The sequence below is a fragment of the Propithecus coquereli genome, unplaced genomic scaffold (assembly GCF_000956105.1).
Source record: "Propithecus coquereli isolate 6110/MARCELLA unplaced genomic scaffold, Pcoq_1.0 Scaffold99, whole genome shotgun sequence".
In the NCBI taxonomy this organism is placed as follows: domain Eukaryota; kingdom Metazoa; phylum Chordata; class Mammalia; order Primates; family Indriidae; genus Propithecus; species Propithecus coquereli.
The window spans coordinates 3,381,884-3,398,828 of NW_012156284.1; the positions used below are offsets into that span (position 1 = coordinate 3,381,884).

The 16,945-nt window shown below is 37.5% G+C and overlaps 1 protein-coding gene across 1 annotated transcript in view; it reads right to left on the minus strand.

Annotated features, from left to right (window-relative positions):
• Window positions 1-3,917: 3,917 nt before the first annotated feature.
• The window catches only part of TMEM257 (transmembrane protein 257), a 66,182-nt gene continuing 53,154 nt past the window's right edge, over window positions 3,918-16,945 (minus strand). Inside the window, 1 exon segment of the mRNA XM_012665252.1 lies at window positions 3,918-4,232. Coding sequence (XP_012520706.1) covers window positions 3,918-4,232 — 315 coding nt within the window.

A 16,945-nucleotide genomic window follows, 5' to 3' on the forward strand; every position in this document is an offset into this window, starting at 1 on the left:
CTCCCCCCTCCCCCCCCGCCCGACATCCAATAGATGTTATTCTTATATGTGCATTTATGTGTTGATCAGTTAATACCTGAATTCCTTCTCTGTGTTGTCTTGAAGCTCACTGAGGTTCTTCAAGACAGCTATTTCCAAGTCTTTGTCTAAAGGTCACATATCTCCATCACTCAAGGACCTATCATCAGTACCTCATTTAGTTCATTTGGTGAGATCATGTTTTCTTGGATGTTCTTGATGCCTGTGGATGTTCATTGATGTCTGGGCATTGAAGAGTTAGTTTATCTATTTTAATTTTTGCAGTCTGGCCTTGTTTGAACCCATTCTTCTTGAGAAAGCATTGCAGATATTCAAAGGGAATTGAGTGTTATCGTCTCTTTGGTCACTGCAGTTGTATCAGCACTGGGGATGCCCCATGCCCAGTAATACTATGACTCTTGCAGACACCTGGTAGTACTTACAACCTTGGTGGACATGGGTAAAATAGAGGAGAATTTCTTGTTTTACCAGGCAAAGTCTCTCACTGTCTTCCCTCACTCTCTGTGCTAGGCTGCTGGAGTTGGGGGAGGAGTGACATGGGCACTCTTGCATGGCCACCAGAGCCAGTTCACACCTGAAGCCAGCCCAGTCTCATCCAAAGCCTGTGGTGACTCTTGCCTGGCTACCCCTGATGTTTATTCAAAGTCCAAGGGCTCTTTAGTCAGCAGGTGGTGAATCCTGCCAGGATTCATTTTTTCCCTTCAGGACAGCCTATTTCTTTCTAGCCCAAGGTGGGTCCAGAAATGCCATCCAAAACCTAATGCCTGGACTTGGGGACTTTGGGAATCTGCTTGGTACTTAATTTTGCTGTGGCTGAGCTGGTATCCAAGTTGCAAAATAAAGTCCAGAGAACTCTTCCTTTTCCTTTAGCCAAGTGGAAGGAGTCTCTCTCTCTCTCTCTCTCTCTCTCTCTCTCTCTCTCTCTCTCTCTCTCTCTCTCTGCCTCTCTGCCACACTGCGTGTAGTTGGGGCGGGGGGAGGGGTAACACAGGCACTGGCTTGGCTGACCCTACTGGTGTCTCACTGGGTCACATGCACCCCAACTCCACTGGTTCCAAGCCAGCACAGCTGCAGGAATTGCCTGAGGACTGCAGCCTTTGTTTCCTGACTGCCCTATGAATTTAGTCTAGGCCCCAGGCTGCTTTTTGTCAGCTGGTGGTGGAGCTAGGCAGAACTCTGGTTTCAGGGCAGAGGATTTCCCTCTGGCCAGGCTGGTTTAAATGCTCCCTCCGTGAGAACCAGCAGAATTCTGCCCTGTGCTGTGTTCCCCTGTACCAGGGCAGCCCTAATTTCCAAAGCAAAGTCCCACAGTCACTTCACTCTTCCTCCCCTGGGCACAATGATTCCCTCTCCACTTGCCTTGCTGGCACAGCACTGCTGGGGAATGGGGGAGGGGTGGTGTAGGCCATGCAAGATTGTCTTTTCTGCCATCTTCAGTGCCTCTTTCTTTGATACAATGTTAAAACAAGGTAGTATGATCACTCACCTGATTTTCGGTTCTTCTGGAGGTGCTTGCTTGCTTGAATAGTTGTTGAATTTGATGTTCGTGTGGAGGGACGATCGCTGGAGGTTTTTTGGCCATCTTGCTCTGCTCCCTCCCATGAAAATTAAATGTCACTTGCTTTTTAAAATTAATTATTCATCCTGAAAGCAAGCTATTATTTATTAGGTCTCTCTTCTGTCTGCGCACTTTACTAAATATCTTACAATTATCATCTTTCAGAGGTAATTTTCTTGAATTATCTAGGTTAATAAAAGCAATGATAGAGTTCATGCATTGTAGAATTAAAACTGAGCCCCATTATGTATCATCATTATCATAATCATTGTTTGCTACAAAAAGCATACCCACCAAATCATACTATCTCTTGCTTTTGGCTTGATTTTCTCTGCTGAATTCCTTACTCCCACTTTCTGTCTATATGACTTTAGCTGTGGAATTTGAGCCATCAGGTTCATCATTTGGAGAGATTTTCTGCCAGCTCCTGCAGGGATGCCCATGCTTCCTTTTGAAACCCAAACTCACTAGAGGCCTTTTAGTATCAAGAATAGCAATTTAACAATAGGGATTAAAGTAAACTAATTAGAATGGTTAGTCAAACTCATATCCTGCTAGGTAAGAGTATAGGTTAGTATAGGAAAGCAAAATGTTATCTGAAAGTTTGTTCTGTTGGAAAAGAAATTGAATATTGCGTAAAGTTAGCTGCGTATGTTTCTATGTTGATTTTCAATTTAAAAATAAGTGAAACAGGAATAATGCTAATATTGCTGTCTTAGGTCTCTAAGGATAAATTGAGATAATTCACCTAGAAGTACTTAGAACTCTACCTGAGAGGTGTTTCATAAATATAAAAAAGTATAATCATTACTATTACTAGTAAGCACAATGATTATTTGAATGGGAAATTAGAGGCTGAGAGAGATTATGTGAGTTGTTGAAAATCCACACATCAAGTATCTGAACTTCTCTTTCCTTATAAGTAATTATTCTCTTGACTGTTTTTAATGAAAATAACAATGTCTCATCTTAGCCTAAGTAGTTGATGGATGCCAAGATAGAAAATGAAAAAAATTAATGAATGTATCCCTTAATAGCCCCATTGTATAAAATTTCCTTAACTACAGCTAACAGCCTAGTCAATGCCATTCCATAACATTTTTCATTCTCATGAACATGCATATTTAATTGTTAGCTTTATAACATCTTCTTAAATCTATTCTTGTGTAACTTTAAAGTGTTCATTAATTTTCTGATGGATTGTTGCTGATATATCAGAAATACATTAATTTTTTAGATTTGGATAATTTTATTTTAATTATGTTAAACTTATTTTCTGTGTGTACTTAGTTCTGTGCAATTTTATATGTGTAGAAGCATAAGCCACCACTACAGTCAAGATATAGATCAGTACTTTCATAACGAAGATCCTTAATGCTACCACCTCCCTTCCATCATCCCCTCTCTAACTCCTGGAAACCACTTATCTGTTCTCCATCTGTATAATTTTGTCATTTTAGGGATATTTACTTAGTATAATTATATCATATGTAACCTTTTGAAATTGGCTTTTTCACATAGCACAATTCTCTTGATATCCATCCAAGTTGTTGAATGCATCCATAATCCATTCCTTTTTAAAAAAATATTTTTATTGATAAGAAAAGGTATATATTTATCATGTACAGTATGATGTTTTGAAATATATATACATTATGGAATGTCTAAATCAAGCTACATAACATTGCATAATATCACTTACTTATTATTTCTGGTGAGAATTAAAATCTACTCTTAGCGATTTTGAAGAGTGTAGTATATTGTTATTATGTTAACTATGGTCACCATGCTGTACAATAGATCTCTTGAACTTATTCCTCCTATCTAACTGAAATTTTATATCCTTTGGTCAACACCTCCCCCAGACACCCCAACCCCTGGTAATCACCATTCTACTCTCTATTTCTGAGTTCAGCTTTTTATGATTACACATATAAGTGATATCATGTGGTATTTGGCTCTTTGTGCCTGGCTTAATAAGTTTAATATAATGTCCTCCAGGTTCACCCATGTTGTGGCAAATGACAGGATTTACTTCTTTTTTAAGGCTGGATAATATTCCATTGTGTATATATACCACACTTTCTTTAGCCATTCATCTGTTGATGGACACTTAGATTTATTCCATTGTAAATAATGCTTCAATAAACATGGTGTTGTCCCAGGTTTATTGAAAACAATGCAGCACAGTGGAAATATTCAAACAGCTCCCTATGGTGTTCTGAAATTTATCCCAACTCTAGGCTAGTCACCTACCTGCAGGTTGGACAGACTGTTAAAGTCCAAAATCTTCAGCATTCCCTTAGTGTCAGGATCTACTTCAGTTATCTCCTGGTCCATGGACTGAGACCTTAAAAACATAATTATCTCTCCTCTCCTTCTCTTCTTCCTGCAGCTTGATGGAAATACCTCTAACCAGGACTCTCTGAATGCACTTCTTCAGATACTTAACGTAGCCTACTATCGTGTGGAGGTGTTTGCTGGGAATAATGGCGATGTCCTTGCACATGTGATTGTTCATGTGGAAGTCATTGTCTAGGTGGCTGTAGTACTTTTCAGTGATAACTGGGCCACCTTCCTCACAGTTTTGGTACAAATCGTGGCCTGTGTTGGCAGGTTCTTGGTAAAAGAGCTGCTGCAGTGAATATGAGAGTGCAGGTATCTCTTGGACATACTGATTTCATTTCCTGTGCATATATACCCAACAGTGAGATTACTAAATCATATGTTAGTTCTATTTTTAACTTTTTGAAGAACCTCCATACTGTTTCCCATAATGGCTGTACTAATTTTACATTCACACCAACAGTGTACAAGTGTTCTTTTTCCCTCACATCCTTGCCAACATTTGTTATCTTTTGTCTTTTTGATAATAGCCATACTAACAGGTATGAGGTCATATTTCATCGTGGTTTTAATTTGCATTTTTCTCATGATTAGTGATGTTCAACCATTTTTCATTTACCTCTTGGCCACATGTATGGCTTCTTTTGAGAAATGTCTATTTAGGTTTTTGCTCGTTTTTAAATAGCTTTATTTGTTTTCTTACAGTTGAATGATTTGAATTCCTTGTGTATTTTGAATATTAACCCTTTATCAGATGTATGGTTTACAAATATTTTCTCTCTTCACTCTGTAACAGAGTAGTCACCCCTCCTCCTATAGATACAGAAGGGAAATATTGACAGTGGGGTGAATATGTAACAGAGGAAATGGCCTGAAAAAAAATGGAAAAAATATTTTCTGTCTCTTTAAAACTTCTACCACTCTTTTTGGGAACTGCATCCCTGGAGCAGGAGAAGGTCTTTTGTTCTTTTTATTATAGGAGATAGCTCAGTCATCCTAGGCCTGTGCCAGCCGCCCAGGTGGGCCCAGGTGGGTGGAGGTTACAGGCTTTGTCTTCAGCAGAGATGGGACAGTTAGAATCGTTAACACAGTAGCCTAAAACTGAGGACCCTCTCTTTAAAGTCTCGGTATTTCAGCATATGTGCAGGAAATTTGGATTTTGAGATGACGGAGTCTACCATTTTGCCTCCTTTGCTGGCAAAGTAATAAACTTACCTTTCCTTCTCCTCAAACAACTTGTTCTTGTTCTTCTGATGTGACCTTGAGGACAAGTGCAGAGCTTTCAGTAACAACTCTGTTGATTGTTTCCTTTGCTGTGCAGAAGCTTTTTAGTTTGATGTAATTCCATTTGTCTATTTTCATGTTTGTTGCCTGTGCTTTTGCGGTCATATACAAAAAATCATTGCCCAGATAACTGTCTAGAAGCTTTTTCCCTCTGTTTTCTTCTAGTAGTTTTAGTTTCAAATCTTACCTGTCAGTGTTTTTTTGGGGGGGGGTTTACTATTTCAGAATATTATGGGGTACAAATGTTTTGGTTACATGAATTGCTTTTGTACAGTTTGAGTCAAAGTTATAAGTGTGTCCATCACCCAGATAGTGTGCATTGTACCCGTTAGGTGTAAATTTGCCCATCCCTTCTCCCCCCCCCCACCTTTTTGCTTTCCACTGAATTACTAGCATAGGTGCACATGAGTATTGATCAATTAGTTCCAATCTGGTGTTGGGTTTGTTTTTTCCATTCTTACAATACAATATATATATATATATATATATACACATACACAGAATCAGCTTTATACACACATGCACACACACACACACACACGCACACACATACACATATGCATTGATGGGGATTTTATAGGAATTTTATTAAACCAGTATACCTGTAGAATTGACATTGTCTATGTTTAATCTTCCAATCAACTAACATGGTTTTCTCTCCATCTGCAAATAGGGGCAGTTCTATTGCTTCCATTCCAATTTTGTGTGACTTTTTGCCCCTTAAATTATTGTGCTGGCTAGAATTTCCAGTACTATGTTAAATAAGAGCAGTGAGAGTAGACATTCTTTCCATATTCCTGATATTAGAGTGAGAATAGTCAATCTTTTAGCATTAAGTATGATTTTAGCTGCAGTTTTTTGTAGATGGACTTCATTTTTATTGGAAAAAAACTCTCTATTCCTAGTTTTCTGAGAGTTTTTACATGAATGAGTGTTGGATATTGTCAAATGAATTTTGCACCAATTGATATTATAATATCAATTATATCATTTTGTCAGTCATATCGATTATATCATTAATATAGTAGAGTACACTGATGGATTTTCTAACATTGATCCAGCTTTGCATAGATGGAATTAAACTCTAGTTGCTCATGATATAATTTTTTTTATATTTTGTTGGATTCTATTTGCTAATATTTTGTTGAGGATTATTGCATCTAAGTTTATGAGAGATATTGGTTTTAATTAATTATTAGGTTCTTTTTGTTTTTTTTTTTTTTTGGACTCTCTTTGTATGGTTTTGATAACAGAGTACTAGGTTCATAGAATGAGTTGGGAAGTGTCCCCATCTCTTATATTTTTTGAAAGAGACTATGTAAATTGATCTTAATTCTTTTCTAAATGGTTGGTAGAAATTTTTAGTGAAAATATCTGGCCTTGGAGATTTCTTTTTCAAAATCTTTTTAGTTACAAATTCAATTTCTCTAACAGTTATAAGGGCATTTAGATTACCTATTTCATCTTGGTGAAGTTTTGGTAGTTTGTGCTTTTTGATGATTTGGTTCATTTCTTCTAAATTGTCAAATTAATGAGTATAAACTTGTTCATATTATTCTTATTATCTTGTTATTGGCCATAAGATCCATAGTGATGTTCCTTTTTTTATTCCTAATATTAGTGAGTCGTGTCTTCTCTCTGTTTATTTTTGTCAATGTAACTAAAGATTTGTCAACTGAATTGATTTCTCATACAACCAGCTTTTTTAATTTCACTATATTATGGGGGTACAAATGCTTTGGTTATATATATTGCCTTTGCATGACCAAGTCGGAGCTATTATACAAGTTTGCCTAACCCCCAGACATCACGCACCATAACCATTAGGTGTGAATTTACCTATCCCCTTTTCCCCCCTCCGACCTGCCCTACCCGGCTTTTTTTCATTGATTTTCGTCTATTATTTTCCTATTTTAAATTTCCTTGATATCTATTCCTATCTTTATTATTTCCTTCCTTCTTTTTTTAAATTTTTTTATTTCATTATATTATGGGGGTACAAATGTTTTCAGTTGCATATATTGCCCTTGCCCCACCCAAGTCCCATTAGGTGTGTATACACCCATCCCCTCCTGCCCCCTCCCATCTGCCCGACACCTGATGAATGTTATTACTATATGTGCACATAAGTGTTGATCAGTTAATACCAATTTGATGGTGAGTACATGTGGTGCTTGTTTTTTCATTCTTGAGATACTTCACTTAGTAAGATGGGTTCCAGCTCTATCCGGGATAATACAAGAGGTGCTAGATCACCATTGTTTTTTGTAGCTGAGTAGAACTCCATGATATACATATATCACATTTTATTAATTCTAATTCACTCATGTATTGATGGACACTTGGGTTGTTTCCACATCTTTGCAATTGTGAATTGTGCTGCTCTAAACATTCCAGTGCAGATGTCTTTATTATAGAATGTCTTTTGTTCTTTTGGGTAGATGGCCAGTAATGGGATTGCTGTATCAAATGGTAGCTCTACTTTTAGTTCTTTGAGGTATCTCCATACTACTTTCCTAGAGGTTGTACTAGTTTGCAGTCCCACCAGCAGTGTATGAGTGTTCCTATTTCTCTGCATCCACGCTAACTAACATTTGTTGTTTGGGGACTTTTTGATAAAAGCCATTCTCCCTGGAGTTAAGTGATATGTCACTGTGGTTTTGATTTGCATTTCCCTGTCATTAGAGATGTTGAGCATTTTTTTCATGTTTGTTAACCATTAGTCTATCCTCTTTGGAAAAGCTTCATGGCCTTTGCCCACTTTTTAATGGGGTTGTTTGATTTTTTCTTGCTGATTTTCCTGAGTTCTTTATAGATTCTAGTTACAGCCATTTGTCAGATGTATAGCATGCAAATAGTTTCTTCCATTCTGTAGGTTGTCTATTCACTCTAATGATTGTTTCCTTAGCTCTGCAGAAGCTTTTTAATTTGATCATATCCCATTTATTTATTTTTGTTGTTGCTGTGATTTCTTTGGGGGTCTTCTTCATAAATTCTTTGCCTAGGCTGATGTCTCGAAGAGTTTTTCCAACATTTTCTTCTAGAATTCTTATGGTTTCATGTCTTAGTTTTAAGTCTGTTATCCATCATGAGTTGATTTTTCGAGAGGTGAGAGGTGTGGATCTTGCTTCAGTCTTCTATATGTGGCTATTCAATTTTCCCTGCACCATTTATTGAATGGAGATTCTTTTCCCCACGGTATGTTTTTGTCTGCATTGTCAAACATCAAATGGTAATAAGTGAATGGTTTTATATCTGGGTTCTCTGTTCTGTTCCGTTGGTCTATGTCTCTGTTCTCAATCCAGTACCATGCTGTTTTGGTTTCTATGGCATTGTAATATAGCTTGGAGTCTGGTAAATTGATGCCTCCCAGTTTGTTCTTTTGCTTAAGGTTGCTTTATATTAATATTTTTATGCCATTTAGGGAAGCTTTTGTATTTTGAATATTTTGATTTTGCCCATTATTGGACCAGCTCTCATAATTTAATATTTTATCCAACAATCTCTCCATTCTCACCTACTTCAATCTTAACAATGCTAAAAATGTCATCACTGTGTTGCATCCTCCTCTGAATAATGTTCTTGGTCGAATAAATGCATACTGACCTTGCTGTTAGAGCTAGGCACTATTTTTAATGCAAAAAAATGGCATGATATATAGTTAGTAAAATTGGCCTTTCTCACATAACTGTGTAGCACAGATCTCCCAGAGTTTTAAGATTTTATATTTTAAAATTTGAGCTTTCAATTCACATGAAATACATGGTGTGTATATGGTGTGAAGTAAAAATGCAAGATATTTCTTTGCCCATAGGAGTTTTCCAACATCATTCTCTATCACTATTTAAACCAATTCCGCAATGTTTTTAAATGTATAGATTTCTAATTTCATTTAGTATATGGCGAATATTTTTTATTATTCTCTTTAAAGAAACTTTTAAATTTTTTTTATATGAGCCTTCAAATTAAGTTCTCAAATTCCTTCAAGAATTTAAATTTGAATTTTAAATTTAATTTCCTTACCTTTGTGGACATTTATTCTTTATCCTATTTGATTTTCATCAAATGTTTATGAAATTTTCATCAAATGTTTATAACATTTAATCTTTCTTTTATATCTAGGATATAAACATTTCTTAACCAAAGAAGAATGTCGCTCCATGAATTAGTATTAAATGTGTTTTGGGACAGGATTTGTCTTAAGAGTTTTACAGAGCTTTGCCCTGAAAGAATATGTGAACGTGTTGGTTTGCATTTCGAATGCTGTTACACTCGGAAGGGCGTCTCTGAAAGGCAGTAGCGGCTGTATCCCACGAGGCGCCGCGTTTCTCAGATCTAAAGAATTGGATTTGCTTTGTAAAGCACAAGCGAATCTGTTAAAAACTATAGGCTGAGAGCTGACAATGGAGTGCCCGCCAGAACAAACAGCTTCCCAGAAATGACAGCTTCCTGAATGGCTAAAAGCAAAGCTTTTGTTTAAACCACTCTAGACTACCTGTCTCCATTCACGATAACCTAATAAACATGGAGCTTACATATCTCTGTTTAACCCCTCTGTTTAAATGATAAACTTACCTTAGAATTTAGAAATTAACCTTTGAAAGACTTTGTAACCATTTGCTCACGTAAATAGAATTAGTTAAAGAATCTGTAGAAGCCTTCTGTAAAAGGCTTTTGAAAATCTGTTAACCTGAGAGAAACTACCTGTTGTTATGTAAATCTGTTACCCCTGACAATTGTTCACTATTTACTATAAGTTACCATGTAAGACCTCATTAGGGGCTTTTTGAGACCAACGGAGAGGTCCGAGCCCCCTGAGCTCCCGCTTTGCCTATAATCTTTATAAACTTATAAAACTATATCTTTGTCTCAGTGTATTCTTTTATTTCTTCCATTTTCCATTTCTATTATTTTCTTATCCCTTGCAACTCTACCAAAAGGACCCGGTTTTTTGCAGGGAACACTGGCCACGTTCCCCGCAGAAGAAAGATCAAAAAAGACCTTCATAGTTATGATTTCTAGGTATATTTTAATTTTTTTGTTGTGAATATATTTGTTAACCATTATATTTCATAGCCAATGATTACTTGTGAAGTTACTGATTCTTGCATATTTTGTTTTTGTCAGTCTATCTTTATGAACTGTCTTACTGATTCCCATAGATTGGAAGTTCTTGAATTTTCTAAATAATCACATCATCTATGTTTAATACCTAACACATTAAAAGCAATAGAAAGACCATATTACTACAATCAGCTAGTAATATAATTAGCTGATAAAGAAAGGCAGCCAGCCACCCTTGAGTTTGGCTCTGTGCTTCTTCGCCCTTAGTACCTCACTCTTTGTTTTAATTCTTCCTCTTCCCATCTCTGCCCTGGGAACTGGGTCCTTAAGTTCTCAGTTTAAAGATACTGTGCTGCTAATTCAAGCAGAATGACAGTGCTGCCAAGAAATTTCAAATTCAGCAGTGACTTCTGAGAATAAAGGATGCTATTTAATACTGGAACGTTAGACGTAGCTAGTAAGCAAAATTATTACTATTAGGCTGGTATATTCCAAGTAGGAGTCTACCATTTCATCTGTGTATGTATTGTGTTAGACATCAAGTGAAATATCATGACAGTAAACCTCATCTGTTCATATGTCATTTTACATTGCGTAAAAGTATTTCAACATATGTAGCCTCTATTGTGTCTCATGAGAAATCTTTAAGTGGGAAATAACAATATTACCTATTTCACGAGATAATCATAAGGATTTTGTGAAAAAGTCCTATTGTCCACACCAAGTTTCATAGCAATGAATAAACACTCAGCAAATATTACACTAATATTATAATCATCTTTATCATCTTTATTATGAAACTATTACCTCTTTGAATTATTTTTACAGATGTATTTTAATGTCACTTTCGCACATCCCTCAATGAGGTTACATTGTAGTATTTAATATAATTAACTTGTCTGTAGCACTGGATCTTCAAAGTTAGGGTAATATATGTCTTATCATTTATTTAAACCACTTGTTATAAAAATTCCTACATGAAAAATTCTGTCATTTCTTCCATATATATTCTGGACACCTATTGCTTTGTCTATTCCTAGGCATTTAAATATTTCCTTCTGCTATGAAGAGATTATTGGTTGGGTTAAGTTTTTAAAAAATAAAGGTCAAAATTACATATTTTTAAAAAGACAATTCCATAACATTTGTAATAAAAATGCAGCATCCTCTTGAACCCCTCATTCTCACCCCAGTTCTTCTTCCCTAGATGCAACCACTTTTCCCTGTTTCAGTTGTTTCTTTTGGAATTTGTATTTATATTTTAGAACAATGTGCTTATATTTTACTTACTGATTTTTAAATTCTAAATGGTCTCTATTGGCTCTTTAAATCTGTTATCCATCATAAGTTGATTTTTATGAGAGGTGAGAGGTGTGGATCTTGCTTCAGTCTTCTGTATATGGCTATTCAATTTTCCCCGCACCATTTATTGAATAGAGATTCTTTTCCCCAGGGTATAGAAGAGAAGAAGCATTCTTCCTCATCTCTCTCTCTCTCTCTTTCTCACTCTCTCTCTCTGTTTCTCTCTTTTTCTCTCCCTCTCAATCTCACACACACACACCCACACACACCACCACCACCACCACCACCACCACCACCACCACCACTACCATCACCACCAAAACCACCACCACATGTCTTTTTTTCTCATCCCATCTATCCAATATAATTATATTTTTTGGTTAGAGAAATATTAAGTGGTTAATTTATTAGAGTAATACAAACATTGTTCAAAGCCAAGCCAGGTTATATACTGTTATTATACTTCTTTTTTAATAGTACTTACACTTATTTTCTCTCCCAAATTTAATAATTATCTTGTTATGGTTTTCTAGGTATCTATCACTAATGTATCCCTGTATTTCACCAGAGATATAAATCACTTCATGATACTTTCAAACACATCAAACAATCTCTCATTTGAAACTTTTTCTTGAAGACATCCCTTCTGGAGTTCTCTGTGACCCTACTTTAATCTTGTATGCTGTTGTCTCTATGCTTATTGCTCATGGGAGAATAGGAGTTGAGTTGTTTAGGGGGTCCTAACTGCTTCGTGTATGGACATTTAGCTAATTTTCCTGTGTTTAGGCCTACTCTTACCCTCATTGTCACAAGTATCTGGTGTTTCTAATTCTTGGGGATTTTTCATTTTTGAGGATTTATAAACCAGGCTGCTTCTGGGCTTCCCCACTGTCAGGTTTGTGTAGGGATTTCTTTCTCTGCTAAATAATTTTCCACTTACCCATCTACATTTCTGCCTCCAAAATGTTATTCTTAAGCCTTCTCTCCTTTTCTCCTGCAAGTTTATGCTTAAAAAAATTCTCCTTTTTGCCTTTTGTTGCAGTTGAGGAGGGAATTATGGTAAATAGGTATGATCAACCCAATCCAATATGTTTAACCTGAAGAACCAGTATTGTTTATTTAGGATAATTATTGCTGTTATGGAGAAGTCATTACTTCTTTTTTCAATCATGTTCTGCCTGCCCCCTCTGCTGAAGAAACCAAAAATATTATTGAATATTCTAACTAATTTTCTTATTTTAAATATTTGTGTATGTGTATATGTGTGTGTGTGTGTGTGTGTGTGTGTATCATTGCAAAATCATTAGGTGGTATAAAACAGCATTGTGAAGAGTAAGTGATGTAACATACCTATAAAAATATGAGAGCATTTTTGAGACTAAATTCCGCTGATAATGTCTCAACTCTTATCTTTTAGACCTGAGATATTTTTTTCTAGAGTCTGGTTGTTCAGGTCAACTATTGACAAGAAACGTTGCTGTCAGCTCCTGCTCAGTTATTCATGTAGCCACTTCTAACTCAAACACAGTAATCTTTATATTTTTCTATTTAATATAAAGTATTTATTATATTTTAGATGCAGAGAATTAGATTAGTTATAATTACTTGTGTATGACATACTCTCAATATAAGTCCATGTCTGCTTTTAATTATTTAGTTAGCTGTTTTTAATAATTTAAGAAACACTAGCCTGGCACTGAAAATAAAAGCTAGGACATCAATAATACACACACAAATATATATATAAATATGTATTATATATCCATGTTATCTATCTATATCTATAAAATCTGTTCCTACCAACTCATACCCTGGCTTCCCCCCACTAGAGGCAACGGTCACCCTGATTCCCATTCAGTATTTCCTTGGTCCCTTTTCTTTTGCCTTCCTGTATGTAATCTTCTTTGGGGCTTTTTTTTTCACTTTATTATGAAGTTTTATCCTTATTTTTGTGTGTTGCTATGGTATTTTATGTTTGACTACTAAAGAACATTCAATTGTCTGTATTTACCACAATTTTTTCACCTATGCTCCTGTTGATGGACATGTGGACTGTTTCCAGGATTTTGCTATTGTGAGAAGTGTTGGTATGACCAGTCTTACACATGTTGTCTGTTGTATATGTATAAGAATTTTTCTTGGGCCTTTCCTAAGAGTGAAATCAATAGTCCATAATTTATGCAAAAGTTCATCTTTAGGTGGTAATATTAATAGTAAACCATTTCCCAAACTAACTCCACTAAGTTATACTGCCTCCTGCAGCAGTGTATGAGATGCTGTATATTCACATCTTGGCCAAAACTAGTGGCCTAGTCTTATATTTTTGCTAATAAAATGGAGGTAGAGTGTATCCTCTTGAGATCTTGATTTCCATTTCTCTGATCACTAATGAAGTGGAATATCTCTTCATAGTTATTAATACTAAGAGAAAATATTTCACATTAAAATATGTTTTCTGTAGGTTTTTGGCAGATATGCTTATAAGTCAGTTTTCTTCTATTCCTAGTTTCTAATTGGGTTATTAGGAATGAAACTTTAATTTGATTAGACGCCTTCACTGTGAGAGAGTTCCATTCTAGTCTCCTACCTTGTGTGAGCTTACAGCCATGCCCCTGTCTTGCCACTATTGTAAAACCTCAAGACTTTAGGTTACCGAGCCTGGCATGAGCCTTCTCACCATCTGATGTTCATCTCCATCTACTTCTATGGTAATTTCTCTTTTATAAATTTGGACCCCTACTTTTTTATGAGCTCAACTCTAAATTGAAAAAAAAGTTTTGTGATACTTTATCTCATATTTCTAAGACATATTTCTACTTTATCTCATATTTATAAGACAAGCGTGGCTTCTTAAGGTCATCTACACTACAGATTGTCAGACTTTAATGTGGATAGAAATTACCTGGGGATCTTGTTAAAATGCAGATTCTAATTAAGTTTATCTGGGGTAGAACTCAAGATGCAAGATATATAACAAATTCTCAGGGGATGCCTCTGCTGCTAATTCCTGAACCACACTTTGAGTAGCAGGCCCCTACCTTGACTATCGTAGTGCTGAAAAAAGGACTCCAAAATTATTTTTCAGATATGACCTCTAAAAAAAAGTTTGCAGGGATTTTTTGGCCAGCTAATGCAGGGTTGCCCTGGAAGCAACATGAAACCCAAATTCACTGAACAAATTCTGGCATAAAAAATGTCAGTTTACAAGTTTACAACTGCCATTTTTGTTATTAACTAATAAGAAGGTTTACTCAAAGCTCTTACATCCTGGTATATTAGCCAATAATTTTCAAATAGGAAATTAACATGTATGAGTACATGTCTATTGTTGGACATGAGCGTGAAATTTTGCTATATAAATAACCTACTTTGCTCTGATATCACTATTTGCCAAAATATTTTGGTACATGTTGGCTCATTTGATCTCCATAACAAATCTGGGAGGCAGATGTAATAACACCCTCTCTCTGCCAAGGGATTTTTGTGAGGGTTAGATGGGATGATGCTCATAAAAACACTTAGTCAATGCCTGACATGGACGTAATCACTCAGGAAAGGTTATTTTTTGTTTCTCTTATTGTTATCAATTACACTATGTGCATGTATTCATTTTTTCTTATCATAAAACTTGAACCTTGGGCGGGATGAAGAGCTTGAAGAAGCAGGCAGGGAAATGTCTGCCGCCGGCTCTCGGGAGCGCGACTCTGCAGGTTGGGCGGGCGGCGGGAAGCGGGGCTCGGGAGCTGGGCCAGGGGCGGCGGCGGGCCCGGCCTCAGGGCGGATGTAGGGGTGAAGACCAAGGTCCTGGCCCTCCAGAGGCGGGGACACTGAGACAGAGGTTCCGTGATGTTATTCTCAGCCGGGCGTGACGAGGGCAGGCGGGTTGGAATGGGGTACTCGGGAATCCGGAGGCTGGGGTTTTAGTAAAGCTCCGTTTCTAACTCGCTGAGTGACGTGGGACCACTCGCTGTCCCTCTCTGGGCCTCAGTTTCTTCAACCGAGCTTGCTCTTCAGTCCCTACCTTCTGTCTTTGGCGTGTGCATGGGTGCACTCCCTGTGACAGAGCCTTCCTTTGGGTGGGTATGGTGTGTTGGGGTTCTCTTTCAGTCCTCAGCCCCTATGATAGATTGGGCTGGGCAGAGAGATGTAGTCCAGGAGAGCCCTGTCCACCCGGGGACTGCAGGCCAGGATGAAGTTACAGATAGATAAAGGGACTAGGTTTTTTTCTACCCAGTTTTGGTGGTTAATGTTGTGCAGCACAAAAGGCCAATTATTGAGCAGGAGGTTGTCTTTTGGAGAGTGAGAGGCTCAGGGTTGAAATTTGGGTCATTCTGGTACTTTGGGAGGACCTGAAGATCTGTCTTTTCTGTCCAGTTCTATGGTTTTCTGCAAAGCCTCGTGGTGTTTCCCCCCTCACCCCGGGTGTGCCTATGAAACTCCAGTTATGTGCAAGCTTTGGCATGCCCACTAGTATCCACTTGTACCCCTTTTCTCAGTCCTTTGCTAGCAATGGAGAGTCTGTTAAGTAGCTGTGTAAAGAGTGGCCACCACTTCACTTGCTCTAACAGTTCTTGGAAACTAAGGGGCAGGGAGGAGTGGCATGTTGCATAAGAGTTTGTAAAATGAGAGGAAACTAGGCAGACAGAGGACTTCCTCAGTGCTTATGTTTTTCTTTCATGGCAACTACCACAAGGCGCGATTGAAGCACCTGATGGTACTGATAGTTTGCATCATTTTGGGGCTTATCTCAGAGTTCACTCGAAGAGCCGATTTTGAGACAGCTATTGCTTCAGTTTCTATGACATTCTGGGCTATGGCACTGGGATGGGTGAGAGATTAAGATTAAGAGCATATCCTTGGCCAGGTGTGGTGGCTCACACCTGTAATCCTAGCACTCTGGGAGGCTGAGACAGGAGGATCGCTTGAGGTCAGGAGTTCAAGACCAGCCTGAGCAAGAGCGAGACCCCATCTCTACCAAAAATGCAAAAATTAGCTGGGTTTGGTGGCACACACCTGCAGACCCAGCTACTTTGGAGGCTGAGGCAGGAGGATCGCTGGGCTTAGGAGTTTGAGGTTACAGTGAGCTATGATTATGCCATTGCACTCTACCTGGGGGGACCAGAGCAAGACTCTGTCTCAAAAAAAAAAAAAAACAAAAACAAAAACGAAAAAAGAGTATATCCTCATATCCTCTCCTTGCCCCTTTGCAAGAGGCTGCCAGAATCCTTCCAGATAATTGGTGGAGGACAGGCCCAGTGGCAGCAGAAAGAGGTGGACTCTGTCTTCCCAGCCAGAGTCTCCAGAGCCAGGCTGTTGGACTGTTGCAATGCTTCATTCCCTTCATAGAGGGAC